General features: G+C 38.9%; 1 protein-coding gene and 1 pseudogene across 3 annotated transcripts; one reads left to right on the forward strand and one right to left on the reverse strand.

Annotated features, from left to right (window-relative positions):
- The first annotated feature begins 181 nt into the window (after positions 1-181).
- RPP30 (ribonuclease P/MRP subunit p30) lies at positions 182-24,435 on the forward strand. 2 transcript variants are annotated; one of them, XM_081158547.1, is made up of 11 exons: positions 182-310; positions 2,591-2,646; positions 3,044-3,100; positions 3,612-3,686; positions 6,193-6,264; positions 13,148-13,237; positions 19,865-19,981; positions 20,550-20,579; positions 20,990-21,027; positions 21,416-21,495; positions 23,171-24,435. In XM_081158547.1, the coding sequence occupies exons 1-11, from the start codon at positions 229-231 to the stop codon at positions 23,278-23,280; spliced, it is 807 nt and encodes a 268-aa protein (XP_081014673.1). In that variant the 5' UTR covers positions 182-228; the 3' UTR covers positions 23,281-24,435. The 2 variants fall into 2 exon arrangements, with proteins under 2 accessions (XP_081014673.1, XP_081014674.1); XM_081158548.1 differs by lacking the exon at positions 13,148-13,237 and having other exon boundaries at positions 201-310.
- On the reverse strand, positions 12,295-13,090 carry LOC308567203 (small ribosomal subunit protein eS6 pseudogene; annotated as a pseudogene). The gene has a single exon. The product of its transcript is annotated as a small ribosomal subunit protein eS6 pseudogene (transcript).
- Positions 24,436-26,328: the final 1,893 nt, after the last annotated feature.

Below are 26,328 nucleotides of genomic sequence, written 5' to 3' on the forward strand. Positions count from 1 at the left end.
AAGGAATCACTTTCTACACCATTTAACAGCAGAAATAGTGGGAGATTTTAATCCCTCGGGGCGGGGGCAACCAAACATTCTCATTCAGAACACAAAGGAATGGAATGAGGCCTTTGGGTTTGCTGGTACTTGGCGAGGCAAGCGCCAGCTTAAACTACAAGTCCCAGCATGCCTCGGGGCGGGCCCGGCGGCTGCGCGGAAGGGCGGCCGGCGGTACGTAACCTCAGCATGGCGGTGTTCGCGGATTTGGACCTGCGGGCGGGCTCGGACCTGAAGGCGCTGCGCGGGCTCGTGGAGAACGCCGCTCACCGTGAGTCGCCCTGGTTTCTTGGACCGCGGTGCCTGCCAAGCTGCGACGCCCCCCAGACTGTTGGGCCACGTTGGGGAGGGACCCGGCGCGGCCGGGCATCGTTCGGGCCGGGCCTCTGGGATGCCCCTGAAGCTCAAGCCCACCGCGGTGTTGCTTGGGTCCCGAACGCGGGAGATTCGAAGGCCGTGGGTAGCTGTTACCCATTCTAGCTCCTTCTTCCCTGCAGACTGAGGAAACCGAGGCCGTGTGGAGGTGGGGGGTTTGCATCGGGCCCCGCAGCTGATGGATGGTAGAAGCCAGGGCTTCCTAGTGTGATCGGAGATAACCTGTTTTAATTATTGGGACTAATCATTGTCGCTGGTTTCTTCCTTAGATGTGGGGATAGGGGAGTTTTAAAATAAAGAGGTGTCTGCAGGAAGATCCATTCCTCAGCTCTGAGGTCTGTGAGAGCTGGTAATGATGCCTTTCAGAGATGGTGCTGGATAAAGCCACCCTTTATCAAAGTGGATTTCTGCAGCATCCTTCTTGTCCCCTTTACGACCTGTCTGTCCCGAGATGACTTTCTCTTTCCATTGCAGCCACTCATTGGCACTGTCCCTCAGAGAATACTTCCCTCACCAGTAGAAAGGAGGTAGACATGATGATCTGGGCCGTTTAGCGCTCTATTTGATGGTTCCTTGAAAATCAGTTTTTCTGGGTGTAATTTGCTTTGTACTGCTTCCTTAATGAGTGAATCATGATATTCTTTAGAGAGGGGCCATGTCTTTCTATTTGTTCTTTTACTTATTTATTGTGCTCAGCACAGTCACTCAGCAGCCCTGGCGAAGCATGGTGGTTACTCAGTTAACGCTTATGGAATAAATTAATAAACTGTACACCTTTTTAAAAAAATACAGAGAAGTTATAATCATTTGTTTAGAAAATTGCCCCAACTTAATATATGCTTGAAGGAGATATGGTAAAATGTATATATACATTGTCACCCAATGTGTATAATTAAAATTAAATGAAAAGTCATGACATGATGGAAAGTCACTCCAGTTTTTTAAGTTAGAGGTAAAGGACTGCTGTTTGGTGAGTGGAAATTTTCAAACAATAGAGAAGACAGAGCCCTGGTTCTTAGTTTATGATGTGATGCAAGAAACCAATAAGCTTCAGAAATATGCTATATAAATAAAAGTTACACCAGAGACTGGTTGGAGAAGTAATCCTAAGGTGCCAGATGAGTAGTTTAAGAAAAGTTTGCGAAGAAATTGAATCTAGTTGACATTTCTGAAGGACAGCAGGGACGTTGTTTAGTGTCCAAAAGGATATCCCAAGTGGGTATAACAATAAGGCTTAGAGTAGACTTGGGAGCTTGGTAAAGAAGAATGGTGGTGGGGTGGTGTTGGTGGGGGTTAGTTGCTGTGACTGAGTGAAAGGTGAAGCACGAAGTATTGTACAGGCAGACTTCTCTTTTATCTTCTGGTTTTTCTGCATTCTCAATACTTGGCACACGGCCTGTCAAATAATGGATACTCAATAAATATTTGAGTGAGGAAGGAAAAAAGAAGTTAGACAAACTGATGAGAGGAAGGACCACTATTTTGGCATTAATATGCATTATTTAAAATATATATATATGCATTATGTTTTCATATCTTGTCATTTCCCCCCCCCCCCCATTGGTATTTAAATAACTTGAAGATTATGATTTAGACGTACTTTTGGTAGTCCAAATGCCCAGAACAGTGCTCTGTGTTGAGGCCAATAGAGCAAGGCCCTGGCCTCAAAGAGTTCCCAATCATGATGGTGGACAGTGATGTGAGGGAGCCTTTACTCTATTTCCCCTTAGGAAAAAGGCCTCTGAAGGAAGTAGAAAGGGTAAAAACAAAAGAAATGAGTGATGGGGTAAAAATGAAAAAAGGAATATGAAAGAGAAGGATCATTGGAAAGGAGACACACAAAGTTAAGGATGTTTAGTATCATGCTAATAATATATCACAGAGGCCAAACAAAACCTTAACTATGTTCCAGGCACTGTTCTAAAACACCCTACGTGTATTATCTCATTTCATTCTCATGACAGGTATACGATAAGTTCTGTTATCACCATTTTGACAGATGAAGAACCTGAAACTTGTAATCGGTAATGCTTAGATCTGAAAGCAGGCAGTCTGACTGGAGCCCATACCCATACCACTCTGCAAACTCCCTCCTAGTCTAGAATTGGGGTGGCTCTATATGTACAGGAAAGAAAGGTTGTTATATTTAAGAAGAATGTTCCATTTTTCTTTTCAGTTGGCTATTCAGTTGTTGCCATCAATCACGTTGTTGAATTTAAGGAAAAGAAACAGGTAAAATACAATTTCTGAAGTTAATAATAACCAGTTTTTATAACTATGTTTATATTTGTAATACTCAACCTACAGATAAGCATATTTTCTTGCAGTTCTTTAAAATGCACTCTCTGTGCACTATTTTTAATTTATAAGAGTTGAGTTGATGCATATTTGTGCAAATTATTTTTTGTGTAGTACTAGGGCATGCTGTGAGGATTCTTAAGGTTGATTTGATGTTAATTAAGTCACTCAATAAAGTCACTTTTAAAAAATTTCATTGTTATTGACTGACTATAATCACAATATTTAATTTTTTTAAATTATCTTTTCCGCAAACCCCTAGTAAATTTTCCATTATGCTTTGTCCCATTAACATGTACAATCTAGGGTGACTGTTTATTGTTTGTTGTAGGAAATTGAAAAACCAATAGCTGTTTCAGAACTCTTTACAACTTTGCCAATTGTACAGGTAGGTGTTTTGTTGTTTAAGAAGCATAATAACCTATTCATTCAGTGCAGACACGCCCAGTGATAGGTATGGTTCTCTGCCCTGCACTGCCCCTTCCTCTGACTACTATTCTTATTGATTGTGGGAGTGGAAGGGGAATGGGTGGGGGTGGAAGGGGGCATAGAAGGAATACATGGTGATGGAAAAAATTAAATTTAAAAAATTTTACATAATAATATGGGGGGAAAAAGACTCAGCTCTTCCATGAAACATTCTCTTACTATTGATTCCATACTTCTTTTGGTAATCTTCTTTCCTGAAGTCCTACAGCCTTTAAGTTATCTCATTAAGTAGTTTAACATAAACGTCTTTTTTCTCTAGCTGTATTATAAATTCTTTGAGAATGAAGACTAGGTTTTACTGATCTTTATTACCCTTATTGCTGATGCCTTTAATGAATACTTCCACTGGTAAAGAGGAAAATCAGTCATTTGTATTTTGTGCTTTTTTAATGGCATGTTTTTTATTATAGGGAAAATCAAGACCAATAAAAATTTTAACTAGACTGACAATTATTGTTTCTGATCCATCTCACTGCAATGTTTTGGTAAGTTAATTATCTTTCTACCCTCTTTTTGTACTTGCAAGTTGTATTGGTTAATGTTGAAAGTATTTTTTTTCAACTTACCCTATTCTTACACTCCTACCCCCCCATGAGTGACACCTGCCTGCTCTCCCTGTCCTCAGAATTCACATAATATAACAGAATCTCTTCTATTCCTAGCACATGTACAGGGATACCACAATATACGAGTCCTTGGGCAACTTAGTCATTGAACTCCCATGACCCAGACATAAGGTGGATGTTGCAGATATTGCTGTGAATAATACAGACATAATCCTTTTAAATCTATGAGGAATATCTAAAAAGGGGGAGGTAGTAAAGAAAGGAGACTCTGGGGGCCATTCTGAGGAAGTTGATGTTCAAGGTGGGCCCAGAAGAATCAGTAAGTGTTATACAGGTGCTGAGTTGGGGGGAGAGTGTTCCCATAGACAAGATGGATTATGCAAAGGCTCTGAAGCCAAGGAAAACATGGTGTGTTCTGGGAAGTGAAACACCACCACTAGGGTTGAGCCTACTGAGCTGGCTAATCTGGGATGAGGTTAGGGAAAGGTTGGTCTAGGTGAGCAGATCTTAACCAAGGGAGGTTTGCATTATAGAGAATGGATCAGAGGGCCTAAGGAGGGGATTTGAGAGGCATCCAGATGGGAGGATTGATGGGGTTTGATGGTTGATTGGATATAGGATGGTGACTCCCTGGTGTGGCCTGAGCAGCCAGGTAGGTAGATGGTGGTACCATTTGATGAGGTGGGACATACAAAGAGAAGCAGGTTTGGGGGCATAGCATTTGAGACATGATGGGTTATTGTAAAAGTTCCAGTGGATCCTATCAAATGGCAGTTGGAAAGAAAGGCATTGCCCTCAGAAGAGCGGTCCTAATCAAAGATACTGACTTGGAAGCGGTCGCCCTGTAGAAAATAATTGAAATCACGGGCGTGGATGAGACTCCCTGGTCCAAGTGTGATGTGGGAAGAGGAGGTCTGGGACGGAGTCCTGAGGAGTTTCAGCGTTTAACGGTAGAGGAGGATAGGATTGGAAGCTGAGGAGGGTCTTTCTGAGAAGTAAGACAGCAAGCAGCATGAAGGGGAAACAGGAGAAAGCATCCGTGTGCCTGAGTAGTCAAGCAGGCCGAAGGCTAAAAGATGTCTGTTGGGTCAATTGACAGGAAAGCAAAAACCAATTTTATGCAAATGATAGGGATGTGAGAAAACGCAGTCAGTATGAGAAATTGGACTCCTTGGGGGAACAAGGCATAAGGAGGTTGGTGGATGAGAACCTGCTGTACAGGTTTTGTTTGTTAAATGGGAGAGACTTGACTATGCCTGCTGCTGATAAGAGGGATCTAGTGGGAAAGAGAGAAGGTGAGATCCCTGAGAAGGTGAGCTGTTTTTAGCTAGAATAGATTCCTCTATCATAGAAAAGGAGTTATCGAGGAAAGGCTAGCCTCCTTTATAACAGCATTGCTAAAGTTGTGGAAAGCCAATTTCGGTATTTTATACAGCTGCAAGGCAGCTTCTGGTTTTGTAGGCCCAGGTAGACAAATGGAACTGATTTTTTTTTTTTTTTAAATAGATTACAAAGACTTCTGTTTACTATTGTTATTATGAACATCCTGGCCCTTTTTTGTGCCCTTCCCAAGTGGTAGTGGGCAAGCAGAGGGCAGAGGATCCTGGATCCTGGCTTTCTCTAAAATCTGGAGCCTGCCCTGTCTCAGTACACGTCTGCCCAACAGGCCTTCTTACATGCTTAAACACAGCACCTGCTACTGCTTTTAAACCTTCCTCTTCTCAACTTTTTATTATGCTTTTTCTTTTTTACAAAATAAGAGATTGTAAACATTTAGAAAGTGCCAACAAGCAAACAAGAAATACCACACATTCTGTCATTCAGAGATTGTACATTTGAAGATATATTTTTCCAGTCTTTTCACATACATACACATACAATATAAGTTTGAAATTATCTTTTTTAAACAATAACTCTTTAACTGATATAGTTCTCTCTTTCTGTCCTTGGATTTTCAGATATTTTCCTGCACATCTAGCAGTTTAATTTCTATTTATCAATATTCTCTTTGTGAACCTCACACTTAGTCAAGTATATTTCTTGTCTCCCAACAAAATTGTGAATTCCATGAAGGGCAGACATAGGCCTTAGATGATTCTGTACCCCTCATGTTCTGCACACAGTAGGTACTCAGTCAATGTCTGACAAACTGCACTAGCTTGTAAAGCAAGGGCTATCTAATTTGATTTTTGGGTCTCAAACACAATGCTTGATATACAGTTAAAGTATGACAGTGTAGGAAGGAGGGTGGAAGGTTGGTGGAATGGATGTTTGTATCTAAATTCTCATATGCTTAGAAAATCTCTGTGAACATACAAAACAAAGCAAAAATGTAAGTGCCCTACTAGGTGTGTAGCCAGACCACTAGGCAGAATTCATGTGTATTGTTCTTGTTACTGTATAATAACATTCTTTTTATTACTAGAGAGCAACTTCTTCGAGGGTCCGACTATATGATATTGTTGCAGTTTTTCCAAAGACAGAAAAACTTTTTCATGTAAGTAACAGATTAAGTAAAAGAAAATAGTGTTTATTATTTTTTAAAAGAAGTCTGATTATTATGCCTTTGTAGGTAATCTATTTTGCCCTGTCCAGAAACTTTTAGGATTTTTCACTTACAGTTCTGGAATTGCACAGGGTGTATTTAAGTGGCATGTTTTGTTCATCCTGGTAGACATTTGACGGGCTCAGATTTGAAAAACTCATCAAGATTTCTTCTCTTTATCTCTGCTTCGTTCATTCATTCATTCATTGGAAATTTCTATTAATAAGTGTTGGTTCCTCTCTTGTAGTCCTAAAAAATCACTTCAGTTTCTGCCCTTCTGACTATTTGCTGCTGCCTTTTAGGGAAGAAAGGTATAAGTTCTACTGTGGCATGAAAGCTCCTACTTCTGTCTGATCTTTCTCCTTTGCATGCTCTGAGGTGTGGCCCATATGCCAGCATGATCATGTCAGGCATCAGTCTCCTAGAAATTTTCCAAAGTCAACCATCTGCTGATACTATATCCCCCTTTCTGGTCTGAGAGCCTTTATAAATTTAATTCCTTTTTTACTATTAAAATTGCCATTTCTGTGATTTTTTTTTTCAGGAAGGAAAGTTGTATAACAGGTATGCATATTTTTGTCAACATACTGGACTTTTTTTTTTTTTTTAATATATCTTTATTGATTTCAGAGTGAGGAAAGGAGAGGGAGAGAGAGAGAGATAGAAACATCAATGATGAGAGAGTCATTGATCGGCTGCCTCCTGCATGCCCCCGACTGGGGATTGAACCCACAACCTGGGCATGTGCCCTGACCAGGAATCGAACCCCGATCGCCTGGATCCTAGGTCAACGCTCAACCGTTGAGCCATGCCCGGATGGGCAACATACTGGACATTTTAAATGATTATAGAAAAGGAAAAAAATCAGCTGTAATACCATTTTTCAGGAATATGTTTTACATTGTAAAATGAGGTATAAATGCTTTTAGAAAGTTCTGAATGTTACCTTTAGGTTCTGAAAAGTATCTCTCTGCAAAAAAATATATCCATCAAAGGGATATTACAGGAAGGAAAAAAGTGCTGGTCTTACATGTTTTAATTTTACAGCATAGTTTATTTTTAAGCAAAATTTAGTTCCAAAATTATAGGAAGATTTTGCTTAAGTTTATCCAGTAGATGGAGCTGTTGACAAAGGAGACTAATGTGTGGTAAATTCAATTTTCAAGGTATACTATCAACTCTTAAATGTGTATATTATTGCAGGGAAACAGCATAACTTACCTATGAATAACTTTGTTTTTAATGACTCCGTTCATAAAATGTTCAATTATAGTAATTTTCAATGTTGTTTTAGAAAAAGGGGTCAGTAGAAGGGAGTAGTTCTTAGTCATCAAAGAGCCCTGTGGAACTTTTTAAAATCAGGGCTATTCAGCCCCCACCACTGGAGATTCTGATCCAGTAGGTTTGGGATTGAGCCTGGGTACCTGTTTGTTTCAAGTTCCACAGGAGATTCTGATTCATTAATGGAACCATGGTGTACAGTATAAGGAGGACCTTGGGCAGTTTCCACATTTATTCAATAGTAACTTAGTTTTGTTATTAAATAACAACTCAGTTATGTTGTACACTAAAAGTTAGTAACATACCAATGTTTGTTGTACTACATTTTTTTAAAAATTGATTTAGAAAAGCATATAACTTATATTTCCACAGCTGTTTACTGGTGATTGGAGAAACAAACAGAACTCTTAAAACATGGCATTATGGCTGGAAGGCATACATTTATATTACCTTCCAAAGACTTACATATTTTTTACCTTTAATAAAACACTCCTGAGGGATAATTGGGACACATATTTGTTACTCTCCCCATTTTGTAGAAGAGAAAACTGAAGCTCAGGCTAAGCGATTTGCTCTAAATCTCAGATAGTATGTAATAGAGCTAGCTAGGACTTCTAGGTTTTAGAATACATTATAATTCCATACAGCAACTTTATCTTAATTGTTTATCTTATTAGTTACTTTTCTCAGACTATTAAAAAAAATAAATTTAAAAGCATGAACACATGCTTGATGATTCTGGAAGAGGGAAGAAAGTTATAAATGGTTCACACAGTGTTTGTTTGAACTTGGTTATACAGATGTACTCAAAAAGTTACTTAAAAACAGTTTTTAAAATTGGAACAACTTCTAACTGGTTCTCTAAGACTCAGCTGAAGTTAGCATTCCCCCTGTTTTCTACAGGAAATCAATTTAAATAAAGCTTTTTAAAGGATATCATGGTCTGGAATCAGGTCAAATGAAATGAGTTTGTCATTTAAGAGGTTGTATCCTGAATTGCCTTCATTTGTTGGTTTGAAAGTTGATTAATTTAACAGGTGTAGATATGATATTCTAAAACTAAGTTAGGTCTCTAAGGTGAATCATAAAAGCATACACACACATGTTCACAATTAGTAATATAAAATCTAGCCACCTTAAATAGCATTGTTTGCATGGGAAATAACATTCCCTTTTCCACAAGGAGTATCTGGAAGATATCTCAGATCAGCCCTTCCTCTGTATAGCTACCCCAGGAACAAAGCAAAGGTGAAAGGCTGTGCGGGGAGTCCAGTGGATGGGGCTTCTGAGGATGGGGGATGGGGTGGATTGTGGCAGAGAGTTTCAGAGAAGCTTTAGGAGCTTCCGAGTTAGTTACTCCCATTTAAGATTTAAAGTGACTGGACAGGGTGAGGTGAGTTCAGGTTATTCAGTCCAGGGTCTCCAGACAACTTAGGTTGTGCACCCTCTCAATTCAAAAAGCATTGAGCCCTCATCCCAATGTATGTATGTTTGTTTTCTTATAAATTATTTGCATACTTCATTATAACAGTGTGCTTTAAAAGGTAATACACACAAAACAAGTTTTAAGAGAGTGATTAAAAAATAAATGGAAATAAGAGTTCTATTTGCTTCCTGCTCCCCAAGCCCATGCCTGCTACCCTTCAGAGGGTACTGTGTGGAGTGTGCTGCCAGTGCCTCGGGCTCTTGAGGAAAGCGGGTGTTTTTCAGGACAGTGCTTCTGGCTCCCCCAGCTTCGAAATTGCTAGGTATATTTGTGAAAATGAGGATGATTCAGACCTACTTCTGGATTTATCACTGGGAGGGGAGCCTGCTAATCTTTTTTTAACCCTCACCCTAGGCTGTTTTCCCATTGACTTTATATGGAGTGGAAGGGGGGGGGGAGCGGGGGCAGAGAGAGGGAGAAAGAGATATCAGTGTGAGAGAGAGAGAGGGAGATCACTGTGAGAGAGGCACATCGATTGGTTGTCTCCTGCATGGGCCCTGAGAGGGATCAAACCTGCAACCCAGGTACATGCCCTTGACCAGGAATCAAACCCGAGACTTTAGTGTGTGGGCCGACACTATAACCTCTGAGCCACACCTGCCAGGGCAGTGATCTTCCTTTTCAATAAGTTTTTCAGGGGAGTTTTGTTTTTGTTTTTTATACACTGTCTCTGGGCATCTGTCTTTTCCTGGGGTGAACCTGACTCTCCCTTGCATAGTATTTATCATAAAATAGCAAGATGTGTTAATCTGACATCCATGAAGGGGATTTGGGGAGGACTATGAACCTCTATCCTCCTGTTCCCCTTATAAAATAAAAAATAAATGTGTATGTGTGCATTTTTAAGAATACACTTTTCTTAAATCCTCATGGGAGACCTTGGCCAAATAAAAGTTAAGAACAACTGATACGAATTCATACACAACCTGCCAAAACCACTATAAGATTCTTCACCATAAATATTGTTTGGACATAATATAACCTTTTTTTAATGATTTAGAAAGCATTTTATTATAATATGAACGACACTCTTAAAATTACCTAAATGTATCAATTGAACATTTGGATTAATGGAAAGCTAAATAGCAAAAGAGTTCAGTTTGAGACATTGTAAGTTTGAGGTGTCAGAAGGAACCAAGTGGAGCTGTCCTTTGTTACTGAACGTATATTATAATGCATGTACTTAAGCCAACTCAGGATACTTTTTAATTAGCCAGTTATATAGGAAAGGGGGGGAAAGGACCAATACATAAGTAAAAAGTGGCCTAATTCAGCTTTAGTCTGGGGAAGAATGTTTAGCATGCTTTTAAAAAAACGAATCAGCTTTTTTAGATGAAAAGTTATTTCTGTTCATGATAATAACTTCAAACAGTACAAATAGGTAAGCATTGAAAAGTACACTTTTCTCCCACCTAACAATTCCTCTCCCTTCTCTCCAGAGGCAACCACTGCTAACAGTTCTATGTATTTTCTCAGAAATAATATTTACCTAGTCCTCCCTCCCTCCCTCCTTCTCTCCCTCTCTCTCTCTCTCCCTCCCTCCCTCCCTCCCTCCCTCCCTCCCTCCCTCCCTCCCTCCGTCCCTCTCTCCTTCCTTCTATGTAACACCATGCTTTTTTCACCTAACAGTATATCTTGGAGATGGTTCCCTGATGTCAGTTAGAGATATACTTAATTTCCTTTTAGGAGTCAGCATATTCCATTGTCTAAAGGGACTATGTATAATTTATGTAAGTAAAATTGATATATGTTTAATTGCATCTAGTCTTTTGTGATTGGTGTTCACAGTGTCTATCGTACTAATATCCTTGAGCATTTGTAGAGTACATAGCTGTAGAATATACTTCTAGAGTCTATAGAATACATTGTTATAGATGAAATTGATGGTGTGTACACTTAAAATTTTGATACCTATTGCAAAAGTACCTTTTGAGACTGTACTGACTTAGGGATCCTGTGAGTGCCTGTTTTCATCCTGTGTCAGCAGTGTATTCCTGAACTTTTGATCTTAGCATTCTGATAGTTAAAAAATAGTGAACAGAAACTGAACTTGTATTATCTGCTATTCAGAGCTTTTCTTCATCCGTTCTTATTGATTTTTAATGACTTTTCTGAGTTGGACAGCTGTAGCAATTGGGATGGGGCAGATTCTTAATGAGCCAAGTGTTTATTCCACAACAGCATTACTTCCCAGGCTTACTAAGTTACTAGGACTGTCTTAAAGCCAGGGAGCCTGTGGTGGGGGTAGGAGTGACCCCTCTTCCTTACTTTTGGTCCCTGCCACTGATGTTGGTATGTCAGCATAGCCACCTGGCAGTTTGAATTTGTTCATCAATTCTATATGTACCAGCATTGTGAGTGTGTCTTATTTTTAATAGCACAAAACAGCCAATTCTTATTATCACTGAAAATCAAATAATGGAAAAGTCAGAGCCGGCTATGCATCTTCTAGCAGTGTTTTTTTGGCCTATACTCTTAAACTACTAACCTTTCCCCAAATTTACTTTCCTTCCTTGGTTTTCCTTTTATCCTGATTTTCTTATCTGTTTATCTTGCTTGCAGCTTTTGTAAGCAGTTTCAAATCTCTTTGGGATGTAAATGCAGGGTATTGATCAACAAGTGATAGCAAAAATTAGAACAAAGGAGAGGGAAATTAAATGCTGAAAATGCATTCATTATGATTTGATTTCTAACAGCTCTGTTTTGACCATTTGTGTAGATTGTTTTTGTTAGTATTTGAACAAAATGCCACTGGTAGTATCATGTTAATGTTTCTTCAGGGGCTCAATAGACTGGTGGGAACCACAGGCCTGAGACAATTCCTAGCACAATAATAAATGATTTTTGGAAAGAGTAGAGCATTTGGCTTATTTTTTTCTTGGATTTCAGTGAGTTTTCCCTTTCTAGAACAGTCTAACCTTCCACAAACGAAGCCTCTCAGCAACCCATCCTTATGTAGCCGACCACAAGTCAGAGGGTCTCTAGCCCCTGTCTGTTAAAGGTCTGTGGACATATCACACTGCTTCAGCCAGGTTACAGTTGAACCATACAAACCAAACCTGAAGGAATGGCTAACCATTGACTTTATATTTCAATAGGTGTATTTCAGGTGCATTTCAACACAGAGCTGTCATAACACCTTTGGAGTGAACAGTGTCTATTTGTATTTCTTTACATCAGACTTTACTTCATTCCCATTCCTAACATGTGCCAATTTTCCTGTTGGTTCCCCCCCGCTCCTGTTTTGTTTTTTATGTCTGGTCTTATTTATTACTCTTAGAAAAACTCATATTTGACTGGACTCGGAAGTAGAAGCTGTGTCTCTTGGCAATCTGTTCTGGGTGATTTCTTTGGCCTCCTTCATTCTCTTAGCCAAAAGTTTAGCCTATTTTGCAGCCTCTTCCTTATTTTTTTTATTACTCTGTTTCTTCAGAGTAGTGCATTGACATTTGTGTTGCAGGATGCTGAATCTTGGGTGCTTTGCCGAGGTTACTTACCTTTTTATATATAGGGACTTTCTCGCAACCGATTTGCACACATCATCTTCTTTTGAGAAATCGAAAAGTTTGTAGTTTGTGGATTTTGCCAGCTCTTTTGGTCTCTAGGCAACAAGGCATAGTCGTATCAGTGAGACCAGGAATATCTTTTTTTTATTTATTTATAATGACCAAGTTGAGAACACTGAGATTGGCATCCATAATGCAACCCCAAACAGATTTGTGCTCTCTCTCTCCAGTCCTCCTTGGTCTGTAACAGGAATGTCCCTTACTCAGGAGCAGGTGGACACGGCCGTGGGTCAAGGTTTCCCTGCTTCATGGGAAACCTTGTTTGCCATTCCCACCACTGATTTGAACCACATACCCCTTTCGTTTTTTCTCCCAGAGCATCAGCAGCAACTTCTGTGGCCATAACTCTTCTCATAAAAGGTAGAAGTTTGCATTCATCATCCACTTCAATGTGTGTCTGGCAGCCAGTGGCTGGGAAAGAGATGTTCAGCTTCATCCTAAAACAGCCAGCCGCCTCCGAGGAGCCACAAAAAAGAGCTTACCTGTTTTTTCTCCTTGACAGGTTGCTTGTACACACTTAGATGTGGATTTAGTCTGCATAACTGTAACAGAGAAACTACCATTTTACTTCAAAAGACCCCCTATTAATGTGGTAAGTGTTACACTTTCCATTCTGTACTTGAATCTGTAGAAACTTTAGATTAACTAACTGGACAAGGGGCAGAAGGAACCTGTGTTCTTAGACCAAAAAAAAAAAAAGGCTTGGTAATAAATAAGCAGTTTTAAAAAGAGGATTTTTATTTTTACAAACTGACTAAAGGGGAGCAGGAGGAAAGCTTAAAATAAAAAATATTTAGTAAATTATGGAGATGTTTTAGTGCAGAGCAGGGCATGGAAAACAGTCGGAATGGTCCACGCACAATGAAAATCTGCACTGAAGCATGCTGGTTTACACAAAAGCCCAGGTTGCCTTTATAGTAACCTAAGACGGGAGCCATGCCTTTGAGGACTTTTTGTTCCTCCCTCTGCTATAGAATTTTTCTCGTTACCTTTCTACATAGTTTCTCTTGTTTTCCCTACCCTTCCTCTTCCATCTGTCATACTGTCTTGTAAGTCTTAGTCCATCATAAAGGTGATATTTCACATCGCTAGCAATATGGTCAGCACAGCTGTCAATGTTTGCATTAGCAGCCAGATCCTGGGAGGGGGAGGATGCTGCTTTAGAAGAGTGGCTTCCAACATTTAGTCTCCCATTCTCAGAAAGTACTATGGAAGCCTGGCTGGTGTGGCTCAGTGATTGAGCATCGACCTATGAGCCATAAGATCACATTTTGATTCCTGGTCAGGGCACGTGCCTGGGGCTGCAGGCTCCCCCCTCCCCCGTGGGGGATGTGCAGGAGGCAGCCAATCAATGACTCTCTCTCATCATTAATGTTTCTCTCTCTCTCTCCCTCTCCCTTCCTTTCTCTGAAATCAATAAAGACATTTAAAAAAAAAAAAGTATTATAGAAGGAGAAAAAGTTTAATAAACAGCCCAGATCATACACCTAATCCTCTCAGAATTGGAAAATTAAAAATTTATATATTTTTTCAAGATAAATGACTCACCTATTATTTTGTCTCTGTAGAATCACAGCCTCCTCAAGTTGTTTTCCTGTCTCTGCTGCTAAGAAATTGGCTGGATTCCAAGAATAGGGGGAGACAATGAGGAGAAAATTGACCTATATGGTGTGGAAAAATTGAATTCAGTGCAGAAAAATTTTAGTTGGCTTATGTTCCGCCCCTAAAAATATGCTACTAAAACTGTACTTGAAAAGTACCCAAATTTTAAAGTCATATATTTAAAGGGAATATTGTAAAACAGCTCTTTTCTGATAAATTTTGAGAGGAGTACTGAGCATGTGACAATGTTGCTTAAGCTCAGTCATCATTTCCACACATTCTTGCGGAGTATGGGAATTGCATACTATCACATTTATCACGTGATAGTTGGGGATTCTAAAAAATTGAATTTAACTCCTCTTCTTGGATAATCAAGTGACTTCTAATTATTTAGCATTTATAGTTTAAGCACTTTTATACCTACTCTAGCCCAGCAGCTTTAGGGTAGGGTAGATGTGAATTATCTCCACTGTGAGGTAATGGAATTGAAACTCAGGTAATTTTTGACTCACATAGATAAACTTCTTTCTCAAAGGCTTGACTTGGGATTTGTACTCAAGCTTTTATTCTAACCTGCTGTCATTTCCCACCACTGGAAAATGCTGTTTAAAATTACTTTACAGCAGAACTCTTTAAGCACACAGTAATTTCTGAATTCAGGTTTTGAGAATGATTCTTAAGCAGTACATACCTTTACTTTACTTTTGATGTTTTTCCAATGTTATTGCCATTCAACAATGACTTCAAGTATATTGAGTTATTTTCAGTGATTGTGTGTTTTATGCTCTCCTTTTGATATTTTTTCCTCAGCACTTCCTTTAACTCTTGTGTGTGTGTGTTTGTGTATCCTTCCTCTAACTCATAACATCTTCGTGGTCCACTTAGTCCCCACTGAGAGATGTCCAGTAAATAGTGTCTGAAGCAGTGAGGTTATTCCAGGAACCATGCCATATATACTTGATTGGGTATGAGTGTTCTATAAACTTTATTTTTTTAATCACACGTATTGTGAACCGAAATGTGTTTAGCACTTCATTAATCTAATGTTTGGACCAGTGCCAGCAAACTTGCCAGCATCAACATTTTGTGTAGCAAAATAAATAAATAACAAAATAAAGTTAATGACAGACTAGTGGAAATGTTTTCACTCGTAATGCAGACAAAAGACTAATCTCCTTAATAGATAAAGAGCTCCTAGAAATTGGGAGGTAAACTTTAAAAAAAATTGAAGATGAAAAATGAAAAGAATGGATTAACTATATGAAAAAGACATTTTACAGGAAAGGAAATACAAATGGTCCTTGAACATACAAAAAGATGCTTTAAATTCATTATAATGAGAGAATTCACATTAAAATCACCTATCTGATTGGCATAAACCCAGATACACTGTTTAAGTCTGTGGGAAAACAGGCATTCTCATATACTGATTGTAAGTGTAAATTGGAACAATCTCTTTGGGTAATTTGGCAATAGCCATCAAAATTACAAATGCTTTACCCTCTGACCTAATATATTAGTAACAAAGTACCACAAACCGGATGGCTTAATTTAACAGAAATTTCTCATCTCACAGTTTTGGAGGCCGTAAGTCTGAAATCAAGATGTTAGGGTGAACCAAATGAACTGGCCTGGCTGCCACTGTGGCCACATGCGACAGGTTTAACAGTAAGATACTATGTTTCAATTTTTGTGTGTGGACCACAATGTGGAAGCTAAAATTTACATTTTTATGTAATGTTTTCTGTTCTTTGATTTTTTTTTTTTTTTAAAAAAATGTTTTTACTGATTTTAGAGAAGAAGAGAGTGGGATAGAGAAATAGGAGCATCAATGAGAGAGAAACTTTGATTGGCTGCCTCCTGCACGCCCCCTACTGGGGATGGAGCCCACAACCGGGCATGTGCCCTGACAGGGAATCAAACTGATGACCTCTTGGTTCATAGGTCAGTATTCAACCACTGAGCGACACCAGCCAGGCTCTATTCTTTGATTTTTAATAAACTTTGGAAACCAAAAAAATTTTTTTAAAAAGAGATTAGCAGGGTCCTGCTTTCTCTGAAACCTGTAGAGGAATCCTTCTTTGCCTCTGCCTAGTGCTTCTGGTGGTTTGCTGGCAGTCTTTTTGGTGGTCCTTGACTTGCAGCTGCATAATTTCAATCTCTGCCTTTGTCTTCACAATGTGTTCTCCCTGCCACTGTGTCTTCACATGGCCATCATCTTATAAGAACACCAGTCATATTGGATGAGGGCCCAACCTGTTCCAGTGTGACCTCATCTTAACTAATTACATCTGTAGTGACCCTATTTCCAAATAAGGTCTCATACTGAGATACTGAGGGTTAGCACTTTGGTACACCTTCACAATTCAACCGATAATACCCAGAAATCCCACTTTAGTGTGTATTCTACCGGTACATGGAAACAACCCGAAGTCTATCAGAAGAGGCCTGGTTAAATATATGCTGCACCTCTACAGTGGAGTGCTGTGCAGGTGTAAAACAATGCAGAAGTTATGAGCCGACATGGAAACCCTTCAAGACAGAACAAGAGTGTAGCAGGCTACCTTTTGGGTAAAAAGGGAAATAATATTGCTTATATTTGTGTGAAGAAGCTGGAAGAACAAGAAATTAGTAAAAGTGACTATGGGAAGTGGGGATAGATAGGGTAGATAGGAGCAGAAATACAAGTAAGACTTTTTGTTGCTTCCTTATGTTACTTGAGTTGTGAATCATGTAACAAATAACCTGTCTTAAAGAATGCTACACCAAGGTGTCGTCCTTGGAATTCAATAAAGAGCTAGTTTTTACGGGACTAACAGGGAATTCATATATTGTCCCAGTAATCAACTCCCTATTTTCTTTCTCTCTTCAGTCTGTTAAGCTTTGCTTAGTTCTTGGAATTTTACCACCAATATCTCTTGATTCAAGTATCACACACTTGCCCTTGGTTTGTAGCGTCGTTATGACTTATTTCTCATCAGTAAAGAAATCCCCCTATTTCAGAACCTTTGGTCCGAGAATCGAACAAACGCCAATCAGGCAGGCACTGGCATTCTTTATGAAAAGGTTGTTACGAGCAATCATTTGATGAGCTTAAGGCAATTTTCATTAAAATGGTCTTAGAAGCAAGAGCCCAGGTAATGAGTCTGTAGTCTACCTAAAAATTTAAAATAAGGTGTTACGAAAGAAATGTTCAGTAGCGCATTATCTTTAATTTCTCTGTCTCAGTTTTGTTAGCAATTTTGAAGTCAACTTGATTGATATACTAAGATCAAAAATCAGAACTTTTTTTCTTAGAAAATAAGCTGATTATTATGTTCCTTTTTCTCCCCTCTCCCCCCTCCAAAAAATAGAGTTTTATTTTTATCTGGTCCCCATGGTGGGTGTGGGGGTAAAATTTTAGGTTCAATTAAGAATACGTAGGGACCTGGTCGTCTAGTCTGAGTGTCATTCACATCTTTTGTTTCCCCTCTTCTCTGACCTACTGTACCGCCTCCTGGTCTTAGTTCAGCAACTAGAATGATGAGAAAGGGAAATATGGCAGCTTCTTTGGCTAACTAGTACTTTTGGTAAGAGAAAAGGCTGGGTTAGTGTAATTGGCTGACAGAGGTGTTTTGGTTTATGAATTTCAGTTTGCCAGGTTCATCCTGGTTTCTTTTAAAATGGATCATCCATAGTAAACAGCATTATCACATGACCTCTTTTCCATAAGCTACAATAAATTTTCTTAGAATATAAATATATTAAACACTTGTATAAAGGGTAGTTATGAGTTACAAAGAAGTATTATACCAGCTGTCAAGGTGTACAGGGTAGGTGTGCATTTAACAGTGGCACAGAGAGCTTCAGAATACAAATCATTCCCAGAAACAATCAACACAAGCCAAAGAATTAGAGGTGGGGAAAAGTCACCTGAAAGGAGGAGAGGGGGAGTTACAGTGTGGAAAATAGCATGTAAAATCTAATATCAGATATGTAGGAAAATCCAAAATAAAATCTGGGAGCCTCGAGACAGCAAGAAAAATGAAGGAAAGGGAAGATTGTGGGGTGTGAAAACGGAAACCTGTGTTCAGGGAGGGTAAGTAGAAGGAGCCTGCCAGGTGCACCTGAATTAAGTCAAGGCGGGCTGCCAGTTCTGCAAGGAGACAGGTTTTTCCATTCCCTGTACACACTCTGGAGTAGACCTCCAGCAGTTACATCTGGAACAGTCCCAATTCCTCCTCTGGGTAGTAGAAGCTCATAGGCGGAGACTTGAACCATACCACCTGATCTGTGCCCGCCTTCCTTCCTTGGTTCATTCAGAAGACCTGTAACCTAGTGACTGCCATTGGGGAGTCATCTCTTTCATGCTGAAGACCTTAGCTGCTTCCCATTACTCTTAGAAGATTATCCTGTCACCAGTCCTAAAGACCTGCACAGTTAGCCCTTTCCATCTTTTTAGCCCCCCACTTTTACCACAAGGCTCCCCCTTTTTCTGTGTCCCCCAGCCCATGACTTCTGTGTGTTACCGTGCTCTCTCCAACCCCAGAGCCCTTCCACATACTTCTCCCTCCCTCTGCAAATGGTCCTTCCTCACCCATCCCCAAACTTCTCCTTGGTAGCACTTATCACAGGTGAAGTTTTGTATTTTTGTGTGATTATTGGATGATCTCCCCCACTAAACTAAGTTCTTAGAAGAGAGGAACCATGTCAGCTTTTTCTCAACATTCTCGTGCATAGTTGGCTTAAAACATATCTGTTGTGAATGGGTGAAGAGGAAAGCTGAATAGTATAGTGGTGGGTTTCAGTGTCATTCCACCACTTCCAGGCTATTGTCTTATGTGTGGTCTTACCTGTGGATGCCTCCTATTCACAATAAGAAGTTTCTTTTTTTCTCATCTAAAAGGCCAAGTGCATGGTGAGCTAGGCGAAATTGTCAAGGGCCCAACCTTCTTCCAACTTTTTTGTTGGGCATCCATGAGCCCAGCTTAAAATCAGGGGCTCTGTTAGTAAAGAAAAGTGGGAGAACAGATATCAGGGGCAATTAGCAGTCTCTACCATAATTCCTTAGAAAAGTATTATAAGGGTTAAATACATACAGAGGACTCTTAGCATAGCACCTGACATAAGACACTCGGCCATGGCTATTTGTCCCCCCTCGTGCAACATGTATACAATAAATGGCTTGCCCTAGAGGCCTTCCCACCCCTGTTCTTCGGAAATTTTTCAGCTCTTGATTTCTTTGTTTCTTCATTTTTGGGTCAAATTAGTTGGTTTACTGTGTTTGCAGGCAGTTTACCCTAAGTATAGGGAGCACACCTCTTTTCCTTTTGGTAGTTTAGGGAATAACAGCCTTTTGCCACCCCACTGGGACCTTACTCCCCATAGCCTCTAATGTTCCTGTTTATGTAAAGTCAGCCTCCCCACAGTAAAGATAAACTCTGTGGATCAAATAGACACAGATCTGTTTTCTTTTGTGGATGGTGCTACTTGGACATAAATCCACCTTTGTTTAAGGCTGTACTTCGACATGCAAGAGGTGGGCAGTGGGGGTGAGGAGCGAGGTGAGAGGGAACTAGTGAAAATAGAGTAGGGCAGTGTGTGTTTATCCTTGACAGGTTTTTTTTTTCCTGTGAAGGCAATCGACCGAGGTGTGGGCTTTGAACTTGTCTACAGCCCCGCTATCAAAGACTCCACAATGAGAAGGTACACAATTTCCAATGCCCTCAATTTGATGCAGGTCTGCAAAGGAAAGGTATGGTGTCCTAATTTTTGGATATTTTTCAAATCTAGCAATTTATTCTTATCAATCCACTAGATTATCAAACTGATCCCTTTTCTTTAAAACAGCAAGTTCTCAAGGCACAGGAGCAAATTCTCCCATTTCAATGAGCTATGCAAGTTTTAAAGGGAAGAAAAATACTGAGAATAATAATGTGAGGAGGGAAAGATGTGTTGAAAGCCTGTGCCTTTCAATAAGGAATTTGCAAGTTAGCCACTGTGAAAAGAACAGTCTGGACAATAATTGTTTGTCATCAGTGATTTGAATTTAGGTTATATGACCTTTTCAACTAGTTTTTAAAACTAATTCATCTTTTCTAAGATGTGCTGAGAAGGCCTATTCTGCTGCTTATTATAAGCTGCCTTTAGTTTGACAGGAGGGCTTTTCATTCTTTCACTTTAATTATTTACTTTATCTTGAAAAGCAGTTGGTATTTATAGAGCCTTAAATGTTAAAATGTGATTACTGGTTATTTGTATTATAAGACTCTTCAATCTTTTTTAACATCTAAGATTAATATTGATCGCTTTCTGTTTTATAGAATGTAATTATATCTAGTGCTGCAGAAAGGGTAAGTCTGCCATTAAGTACTTTGTTTTTGCTTTTCAAGCTATAAAACTTTGAAAAGTTTCTAGGGGGAGAAATTAAAATAATAATATGACAAACATTTATTGCATGTTTTGATTTTTAACTGTATTTGCTCATTGTAATTGCTGAAGAGTAAAATGTATCCCCATTCCTTTTGGGCTCCAAGTTTTGTTTATATAAATAGTTTTTTTCTTTATACTGTTGCAGGATGCTTTTTAAGGTTCTTTTATATTTTCAAAAGCTTAAGAAAATAATCGAAATTATAAGGACTTAAATTTATGCACCTGACTTGTTTATTTTTGGACACTTAACCATCCTATTAATTGACTGCAGGTGAAGTCCTTAAAATGTTATGAATACCTTCTCTCATTTCTGTTGTTCGTTTTATTTTAGCCTTTAGAAATAAGAGGGCCATACGATGTGGCAACCTTGTATCCTTTTCTGAGCAAGAAGTTACTGAAATTTTCTTTCAGGAAATTTGGTATTTGAAATGATACACTATAGCAAGATATTTTTCTTAACCTTTTACTATAAGTTTACCAATTAATAGTTTCAAAAACAAATTACACCAGGCTCTAGGTAGCATTGTCCTTTTGTTTCCTGGACTAAGGGTGAGCTAGAAAAAGAACAAGAATGAAGAGCTGTATTTAAAAAGTTTAGAGATAAATGAGCCCCTTCTCAAATGCTTGTTCCATTTGGGCTAAGAACTGGGTAGAAGTAAAGCATCTCAGCATGACCAGGTAAGCTGGCATTGTCCGTTATGTTTGTGTTTGTCTCGTGTCCTTGGCTGACTCGGTTGAAGTCCTTAACCACCCGCAGGGGGCTGTTGTTTGGGCTCTCAGAAAGTGATGCCAAGGCTGCGGTGTCCACCAACTGCCGAGCCGCGCTCCTTCACGGAGGTGAGCAGGTTCTTCCAAAATAAACATCCAGTGGTCATCTTAGGAGCCAGTCATTTTTACCAGACAATTGAGCCACATCTACTTGTATTATCCTGCCCTGCAGAGTTCCTTTAGGGTTGTCTTTTCTCAACCTGTTTTAACCGTACCCAGCAGTGCTTTCTCATCCTTCGCTTCAGGCTTTACTTTCTGTAGTTGTGGAATGAATAGTTTGTATACAGAAATGAGTACTGAGTGCATCCTCTCAAGCTCTGCATGTGTGTCCCTGCCTGTATTTTGATGGGCTTCTCCTCTTCCTTTCTCCCTCCTCCTCTTCATGGGGGCGCGCTTTCCCTCCTGAAAGTCACTGTCATAAAGAACTGAAATGTTCACAATATGTGTTACACCATTTATTAAGAACACAGAAACAACAAAGGCGTTGTAAAAACCCAACTGACAACTCAAATTGTAACTTTTCACATTTATTACAGCTTGTGATTCTTTTTTCATTTTGTGTTCACATGACCAAGTATGTGTAGACTATACATTTTTTACTCACATTTCATTTATGTAGATCTTCCTTTTCACATTAATTCCACTACTAGAAGCCTTTGAATTTCTTATTCATCAGATGATAAAAGTGGAATTAGCAGTATAGATAGGCTCAGCTTTTGGAGAATGAAGATGAGATTTGTTGTTGTTTTTTAATTTACACTTTTCTGTTTTATCTTCATTCTCTTTGAAATTTTTGGCACTAGTAGTAGTGGTCAAGAAGTAATTTACTTGATACCACCCAGAGGAATTTTAAACTCCAGACTAGGTTGCTACATATAGACAAAGGTATTTGGCCTACAAATACTAGTTAAGTTACGGAAGTCTTGTGTGTCCTGTCTGGATTTTAGTGACCTGGTTTCCATTGCGAGAATTGGTTACTGTATGGACTTACCATGAATTAAATGATTTTGCTTTTAGTTTCAAAATAATTAGTTTGAGATTGTTGTATTATATAGCCTAAACCCCCATCACATTAAGCTCTGGAAATGACCAGATTAATCAGGATTTTATCGAAATTTTCTTGAAATTAGGGAATAGTTGGTTCACACTTTGTTAGTTCTGCCATTATTTTTGTCTATTTTAAATGAATGTAAGGAATCATCAAAGAGTTTGGGTAACAATTTGTGCTGACAAGAAAGGGAAACTTTAAAAAAAAATGTAATAGGGAAAATATGAATTTTGAGTCAAATTCTGCATTTGACTTAAAAAAAAACTTAACTACTTAACATAGAATATATGTAAAGCTCGGCTTTTATAGGAGCTAAGCTATCCATTTGACTGTTGTACTGGCTGTTGTGATTCATCCATCTTCCTCCCATACATAAAGCATCTGCTGCACTGGGGCCTACAACTTGGTTCCTGGTTGTACAAGGTGCCATGGACAAACAGTAGGGATATCCTGCCCTGCAGCTTTACCCTTGACGTAATCCTTAGGAATGAACTAGATGTTAGTAATACACTGATATTTGTGTATTTGGGGCAGGGGAAGGGTAATAACAGTAAATGTCATCAGCACTCCGTATTTCATGGTGGTTTTATCATTTTCTGGCGCTGTAAGTCAAAGCTACATGGCGATACTTGTTCAACTACCTCTTTAAATCGTGTCTTAACTTCAAGCACTGTGGTTTTCTTCTTTGTTTTATAGAAACTAGGAAAACTGCTTTTGGAATTATTTCCACAGTGAAGAAGCCTCGGCCATCAGAAGGAAATGATGATTCTCTTCCAGCTTGCAAAAAAGCCAAGTGTGAGGACTGAAAAGATCTCCCAGTCTTCGTCAACACTCCCTCCTTCCCTTTTATAGTCCATCAGCCACAACAGAAATAAAACCTGTGTACGATTTGCTGTTTCCACATGGAGCTAGAAATCAGCAGTCTATAAAAACAATTTTATATGCAAGCCTTTAAACTAACAAACAAAACCTAGTGAAACATTTAAAAGACTGAGCTTAATGAATTTAGATATAAGAGAAAAACAGAGTCTAGTTTATATTCTTTGCATAAGTGATAAAACGGCAGGTATAATTAAATTAGAAGATGTGTCGATATTTCAAGAGACTCTTTAAAAATGTTTTTTGTTCATTTAAAGCTTTTCTGTGTTACCTGATATACATTATTTTCTTAACCTTACTACTGAAAAAGTGATTATTTTTTTGGACTATTAAGACATATTAAGAGATTGGCTTTTAGTGTATCTATTCTTGTTTTAAGCCTCTCTTTTATTCTATTCATCAAGTCAAAGTTCTTTCTAAAAGGACTTGTTATAAAATCGGTGGGAGGAGAGGGCAGTGCACCTGAAGTCACACTTGGCCTCCTCTTTGGTGTCTCACCTCCACGATGTCTATGAAATAGGATTCTCCCCTTTCACTTGGAAGCCCCTGAAAACCTAATGTTGATTTTTTCCTAACAGTTATATTAAGAATATCAAAACAATTAAGAGCAGGATTATTATATTAGGTAGAAGTAGCTTTTTTTTCAAATGTCTGCATTTTTGCTTTATTAATATAAATAATTCTTTAACTGAGAAAAAGGAGAGAGCCAGAGAAGAGATCATTTCAACAGCAGGGGTCTTTATGAATAGAGATTCTTAAAATATCAGTAAAGGGAAACCGTCAAAACAGAGTGTACCATGACAAGTGAGACTTACTCTAGGAATCTAAGAATATTTCGGTCCTTTTTAATGTACTATATAATATTAATAGGTCAAGTGAGAAAAATCAGAGTCATCTTAATAGATGCCAGCAAAACGTTTGATAAAATTTAAAATCTAGTCCAGACTTTAAGCAACAATAAAAACCTTTGGCAAAATAGAAATAGAAGACTGTTTCACACATGCGCACATATATATGTTCATGTGTATTTGTATATTGTATATATTAACCATGATGGCTCTAAAATAAAGCATTGGACTGACTCCCACTTGCGCAGTTTGATGGGTCAGCCTACCCCATTCAGCTGGTGGCCTCTGCAACTGAACCCACTTACCAGGAGCCTGCCATTTGAGTGACAGTGCACTTCCGCCTACACCCGCTTGGATTCACCGAAAGTTAGTTTTGTGTTTATGCTCAAGTCTTCATGTCATTGTATTTAGCATTGTCAGATTATATAAGTTTGTTAACAGTTATGAGAACTGATGAACTATGGGGGGCAAAGAAGATTTTCCACGAAAACTAAAGTTGATGTTCTTGAAAGGTTTGAAAAAGAGGAGTCATTAAAAAAGAAGGTGTGTCAAAGAAGGTGTGAGCAAGATAACTGAGATTTGGGGGAGATCCAGCAAAAATTCTGCACTTGGATTGCTTCACTCGAGTCTTACTTTCTCTTTCTTTAAAGAGACTGGAACTCAAGAAAGACCTCTGTGGCTCTCTCCTCAGTGCATCCACACCTTAATGGACTTTTCAGCCAACTTGGTATGTGTGTGCATGCGTGCGCATCCCGGTTGCACCAGAGGACTTTAATGTTATATTAAAAATGAGGTAAGGTTATTGCAGATGTGACTATCTTGAAAAACAGAAGCAACTGAGAAAAGATTGGAAATACAGGTGGGTTTTAGTTTACAAACATGTCATACATTTGCAGTTGTGCCTGCTTTCTATTTATGAACACATGCTTATCTCATTGTTCAAATTGATAGGGCGCGATGGTCGGTCACCAGCGAATGGCGCCAGCGGGTTTCCTTCTGTGGTGTACTTTTGCTAGAACATGAGCCATTACTGATTCAGTTGCAGCAGGATGACCATACATTTAGTAGAAGTTCAGCAGAGAGTTCAGTTATAAAATAAATACACAAAAGCTAATAGTTTTAATTAAAACACCATAGTTTTAATATAAAATACCATTTTAAAAGGTGACTGTATTCATAAAGACATAAATTACTAAGAAATGTATTGAACCTCTATGAAGAAAACAAGTGAAGATAAGGGAAACTAAAGGAAGACTGGACTACGTGGAGGGAGACATTATACATCAGATTCTCCCCTAAATCTGTGAATTTAACAGAACCCAAACAATTTGTATGTTTTTGTTTGCTTGTGTGTGTGCTTGGTTTTTAGACTTGGTGTTTTGAAAGAATAAACATGAGAACAGCTAGGAAATTTTGTAGAACAATGGGAGGGACTTGTACGCCTCGATATTACAGAGGACAACAATGCTAGTAATTAAAAGTATATAATTGGTGCAGAAATTCTTACAGATTAATGAAAGCCCAGAACCATCCAGTTAGAGGAAGTGATGGATTGTTTAGTAAGAGGTGCTGGAACAACTGGTTACCCACGTGGGAAAGGTGGTACAGCTACCAGTTAAGTGCAGACTAAAGGCACTGCCTGCGTTAAAATGCCAGCTCACTAGTACTTACCACCCGTGACCTTGGGCAAATTACATAACCACTCTTGCTTCACTTCATCTCCTCCCCACCTGTGGCATTATTGCAAGGGTTTAGTAGATTAATATTGTACAATGTACCTACTATCAGCTATCATTCTATCATTTATGGGGGACAAACAAGTCTAATTCTTACCTCCTACCCATACACACACACATAGTAAATACTGGTGGATTAAAGGTGTAATTTTTTAAAAAAACTTGTAAAATACTAGAGAAAAATGTAAGTAAATTTAAAATTAAGTTTGGATTAGAAAAGACCTAAAAGTGGTCATTAAAGCAGAAGTTTGATTGATTTGTCTCTATAAAAATATCTTTAGGCCCTGGCTGGTGTGGCTCAGTGGTTAGAGCATCGGCCTGCCCACCAAAGGGTCTCGGGTTTGATTTCCGGTCAAGGGCATGTACCTGGGTTGCAGATTCAATCCTGTCC

Source organism: Miniopterus schreibersii, assembly GCF_964146895.1.
Source record: "Miniopterus schreibersii genome assembly, chromosome: 14".
Lineage (NCBI taxonomy): Eukaryota > Metazoa > Chordata > Mammalia > Chiroptera > Miniopteridae > Miniopterus > Miniopterus schreibersii.